At 48.7% G+C, this 5,094-nt stretch overlaps 1 protein-coding gene across 1 annotated transcript; it reads left to right on the forward strand.

Annotated features, from left to right (window-relative positions):
* The first annotated feature begins 3,137 nt into the window (after positions 1-3,137).
* BJ212DRAFT_1419517 (uncharacterized protein) lies at positions 3,138-3,783 on the forward strand. The gene is made up of 3 exons (XM_041337612.1): positions 3,138-3,333; positions 3,394-3,619; positions 3,668-3,783. The coding sequence occupies exons 1-2, from the start codon at positions 3,174-3,176 to the stop codon at positions 3,585-3,587; spliced, it is 354 nt and encodes a 117-aa protein (XP_041184803.1). The 5' UTR covers positions 3,138-3,173; the 3' UTR covers positions 3,588-3,619; positions 3,668-3,783.
* The last annotated feature ends 1,311 nt before the right edge of the window (positions 3,784-5,094 follow it).

Consider the following 5,094-nt stretch of genomic DNA (forward strand, 5'->3'; position numbering starts at 1 on the left):
GCATTTGAACAGCCGCCACGGCTCTGGGAGAAGCCAAGGTAGTTATACGATGAGATATTCAGCGCACGCGTCTTGCCACCAGTGAAGATCTGAGTGTAGTTATTATCTGTGGAGTGACGGCCGAGGATAACAATAGTGCGGCCAGGAACACCCGTAACAGGCTGGCACAGGCAGTCAGTCATACGACCCCTGAGCCGCCGAGTGTAGAACGAATCAAAATTTGTGTTCAGCGGCGCGTAACCCTGCACATGGAACAAAATCTGATGAACAAGTTCAAGGAGGACAAAACTATGGCACATACATTCTGGGGCATAAGGTGGGCGAAATAAGACTTCGCAAACCGCTTTCCAAAGAAGTCGCGCATATGACCTAACAAGTGAAGAATGAAAAAGCTTATGTGTGTGGCAAGGAAAATATAGTATGGGGGCTCCTCGATAGCTTGCTCCTCGAAAGGCTTCGTGTAGTCATGCTTAGAGACGCAACGATATGCCTCATTCGTACAGTGACCAAACTCTGTGTGAGCGGTAGTGAAGACCTGCTCGGAGGTAGGCGGTGTAAGGGGGTATACAAGGAAGTTGTTTTCATCGTCCTCGCTGAGGGCGTTGTCCTCGGAGGAAGCTGTGATGGAAGGCGAGGGGGAAAGTGCAGGGGTTGATGCTACAGAGGAGTTATCGTGACTGCGTGCACGAGTGTCTGCTTGTTGAACAGCAGAAAGATACGGCTCTGCCGTCGGCATTGATAACAACTGGCTGGGTAATTTTTTCTCCTCGAAGATGGATAGAGATGGTGATGACGGATTCAGCGCGATGAAAGACGGCATATTCTTGTCCTGTCGAACAAATAAACCGCCGTTCAAGGACGATGAAGGAACAGGGGCAACAGTAAAGTTACAAGATCGAACCTATATCACGAGAAACTCTCGCCGGCAATCACAATTCGATTCCTAGATGTCCTGGCTGGTTTACCATAACAACCTCCTGTAAGTATGGGTTAGAACAACTTGATCACACTACGAATTTGTTTCCAACGACGGATTGACCGAGTGATTGGTGACGTGGAGCACGACACATTAACAGAGTCTCGGGGGGCAAATTTTTCTCCTGCCGACAAGAATGTAACTCTATTATGGAAAAGACAGTGTCGTCAGTGTGGATGAAGGTACATACATTGATACCCACGCGATATACTAATTGTTGATTATCTGAGAATTAGGGTCAAGCAGCCCCAAGCGGTCATCCGTAGCCATACAGACATAGAAGACACTCGTTCTTCATGAATCATCATTGGTACTGAATGTCAATTGCTCGTTTATCTCACGTATCTGTGCGTGATTCGCGAGACTCCAAATAGTATTGTTAGCGGCTAGTGCTGTATCTGTGCCAGTGGAAACGGTGGTAATTGAAAGTCTAAGGCCATTTGGGAGAAGTAAAGTCATTTGGCGGAAGTATAGTTGATCATACTGATGCATCACGAAGTCCCGGGGGTCATCGCTGCTGCTTAGCATGCCACACAAGCCGGCGCATCTGATGGGCTGCGTTTCTAACATGATGCTATCATTCTATCATGCCACATACCCGGACTGATTGCTGCTCCTTGCCAACGCTGCTTCAAGTGTAAGGGGGCAGACTGATCGAAGGAGCGCGGACCGAGCAAAATATGATGACGGCAGGTATTAGGCTAAGTATATGTGGGACCTGGGTTCAAGTTGTAGCACGTGACGACTTGACGAATATCCCGAGTCTCCCGGAGTCCCTGGTCGTGAGCCTAGTATGCTGAATCGTATTATCATGTCAGGCCTCGATGTCCTGTATGTTCGTAGGCAGCAAATTCGCCCTCTTATCTTTCCGATTGGCACCATGTGGGCGGTAAGATAATACCATTGTTCTCCTTGCCAGCGAATCGGACTAGATGAATGCAAAGTCATACTGTGACGGTAAGTCCACTGTACATGCAGATTCAGTAACCATGCATTAGCATGTACTGTTCAGTCGGGTGAGTATTATACTACTACCTCTTGACTACGATGTCTTTCGAGTCACGATCCCGTCAATGCCATTTCATATTTACTATCTCTCTCAATGAGTTCGGTACTTGAGACGATTGGCCTTTAGGTAGAATAGGCACATCATATTTTAGCCTGGCTAACAATCCGGCAGCAATCAATATTCGGCAAATGGTTCCCCTCCTGAGAAGGTACCGGTTATGTAGTTGCTATTCGCCTCAACTTTCTACAACTTTGAACGATGCTTAGTTATCCATCCGTCACCTCTTCATGCACTCGAATCCTGCGCTCAACCCTCAAGACATCCCACAAGTCCTTCTCCACCTCACAGCCCATACTAAGCACCGCCAGCTCAACCAATCCCAACTTCGTAAAGATAGTCGAAGTCGGGCCTCGCGACGGTCTCCAGAATGAACCAAAGCCAATTCCACCTCCCATCAAAGCAGAACTCATCAATAAACTCGCTATCGCAGGGATGCGCAACATCGAAGCCGGCAGCTTCGTGAGCCCAAAATGGGTGCCTCAGGCACGTCTCTACCAGTACTCCAACACTCGTACTGATATGCAGACGTGGCACGCAGATGGCAGGCACGGCAGAGGTCTTATCTCTCATAGACAGTTTCCCGAAAACCGGTTACTCGGTGCTCGTTCCAAATCAGAAGGGGTTGGACGACCTACTAGACATACTCTCCTCTAGCACTTCTCCAAACTCACACGCAAAGCCCCCACCTCCAGTCACCGAAATCGCAATCTTCACATCTGCGACAGATGTGTTCTCTCTCGCAAATACCAACGTCTCTGTTTCAGGTTCTCTCGAACGTCTTGCGCCAGTTGCGCGCAGAGCTCTTGATGCTGGGTTGAAGGTGCGAGGGTATGTTTCAGTAGTCGTCACATGTCCCTTTTCTGGACGCGTGGATCCGAGGCGGGTTAGGGATGTTTCGAAGGAGCTCGTACAGATGGGATGCTACGAGGTGAGTTTGGGAGATACGACAGGTGCAGGGACGTCCGCTAGCATCCGTGGGATGCTTGAGGAGGTTGCGAAAGAAATAGACGTAGGGATCCTTGCTGGACATGTAAGATTCACTTGCTTGTATCTTATCTTATGGTTGATTCAATATTCTTTTGGACTGTGTAGTTCCACGATACGAATGGTACAGCGACTGCCAATATTATGACTGCTCTTAACTTCGGGTTGCGAACATTCGATGCGTCCGTTGGTGGCCTTGGAGGGTGCCCGTATAGTCCTGGCGCCACGGGTAATGTTGCAACGGAAGATGTCGTCTACGCTCTTACTGGAGATAGGTTATTCGGCAATATTGGTGAACCATACGGTGAAGCATCCCTCTATGCATGTTTCTCCTTGTGTGAGCTGATCACATAATATATTGTAGGTAATGGGGAGCCTGCCAAGACGGTGCAAAGCCGATGGGACGTAGGTCCCGTTGACCTAGTTCGACTCGCAGAAATCGGGGAGTGGGTTTCTGGGGCTCTCGGGCGAGAGACTACGAGTCGTGCTGGTAAAGCCCTATTGGCGAGACGGAAGAGAGAAGAGGAACGCAAACGAAAGGAAGGAGCAAAGTTGTGACATCGGGACGCTTCCGAGTCCCCCCTCACGAGGTAAGCTGATGTCTGCTCGACTCAGACGTGAATTTATCTTGCTCGAAGACCACAATCGTCCTGCATACTTTTTATCGCTGTAACAATCCATGTATCGCTCTCCTCTATGACATTATCTGCTTTGAATCAAATAAATACTCAGGGTATCACGACTCGTAATTAGATGTCCTGTCCTGAGGTGAGGTCCAATTTCATCAGCGTCCATGTGCGTTCGCTCCGTGCGCGGGTAATCCATACTCTCACTCAGGTTTTGAGCTAAACTCCTTTCCAGCTTCTACATCTTCCAGCGCAACTCGGTCGTACTTGGAATTTTGCTGAGATTCGACGTGTTTCACCCACGTGTAGTAAACGGACCCTAGAAGGATAATTGCAATAGAGGAGGCACGGCCACTGTAGACAGAAAATGTGAATCACAAGAATTTTGCCAACAAAAAAATAGGATGCAGCCCGCAACAGGCGGAAGCAAGAGACAGTCACATGGCACGATACAGACAGAAAACACGCACCCCGAGATGATGTCTCCAAATAACCACATCCCCAATATAGACGCTGCTACGCCTCTTACTGCGGAGGACACCATGTGTGTGATGGGCGAAGTGACCTTGATAGACAAAACTAGCAAGGCTCATCATGAAGCCAAGCGCACCCTAAAGATGCATCAGTCATCAATAGCGTAAATCACCAAAGCTGGTGTGAAGACCCACCGTGATAAAGGACCCCCAAACGAATGTCTGCAACTCACTCAACTCTCCTTCCTTAGGGACAACCCCTACTCCGAAAAACAAATCCTGAATCGCTGGGACCTCGCCAGCAAATACGATGATGGGGATCATCACAACCGCGCTGAACAAATTTGTATACCATGACAGGTTCATAGCGCTACCCTTGACTACATCCAGACTCTTTTTGATGACCACGCTATGCACTGCCGTGATTGCGGAACTTGCGACACCAAAGCCAATACCAGCGAGAACCATGGGGACAGAATCGAGAAAGATACCAAAAAGAAACCGAGGGTAACGATAGAACAGCTAAAGAGAATGCGGAGGGACGGACGCGCGAGAGGAAGAAGTAGGAGGTAAGGACTGTGAAGGGAGGACGAGGCCGCGTGCGACTTGATAGACAGATGCGTCGACATACTTGAGGGTATAATTACTGAAACTGAATGAACCAATGTCAAAACCTGGTGTTGTTGATTCATGGGAGAGTCATACCTCAATCCCACGACATTCAACCCAATGTTTGGGGCGAGTTGGATCAGAAGTTGGGTGTCCACATACAAAGGCAGAACTAAGAGGCGGTTGAATGTGCGGCAATGAAAAAGAACGCAATGACAAGCTGGGAAAAGAGGAAGAAGAGCGGGGCATCAGTCGTTTTGAGAACCCATTTATTCCTATGTTTCAAGACGGATGAGTGAGCTTGGTATATTGGAACAGAGGGATAAAATTACGCCATGACCATCTGCATGCAAAGGA

The sequence above is a fragment of the Suillus subaureus genome (assembly GCF_016647635.1).
Source record: "Suillus subaureus strain MN1 chromosome Unknown BJ212scaffold_599, whole genome shotgun sequence".
In the NCBI taxonomy this organism is placed as follows: domain Eukaryota; kingdom Fungi; phylum Basidiomycota; class Agaricomycetes; order Boletales; family Suillaceae; genus Suillus; species Suillus subaureus.

What these genes read in the sequence shown, in the direction of transcription:
- BJ212DRAFT_1419517 (XM_041337612.1), top strand. Translation starts at nt 3,174, where the DNA reads ATGACTGCTCTTAACTTCGGGTTGCGAACATTCGATGCGTCCGTTGGT. An exon ending in CAATATTGGTGAACCATACG is followed by an intron (nt 3,334 to 3,393) that starts GTGAAGCATCCC and finishes AATATATTGTAG; the next exon opens with GTAATGGGGAGCCTGCCAAG.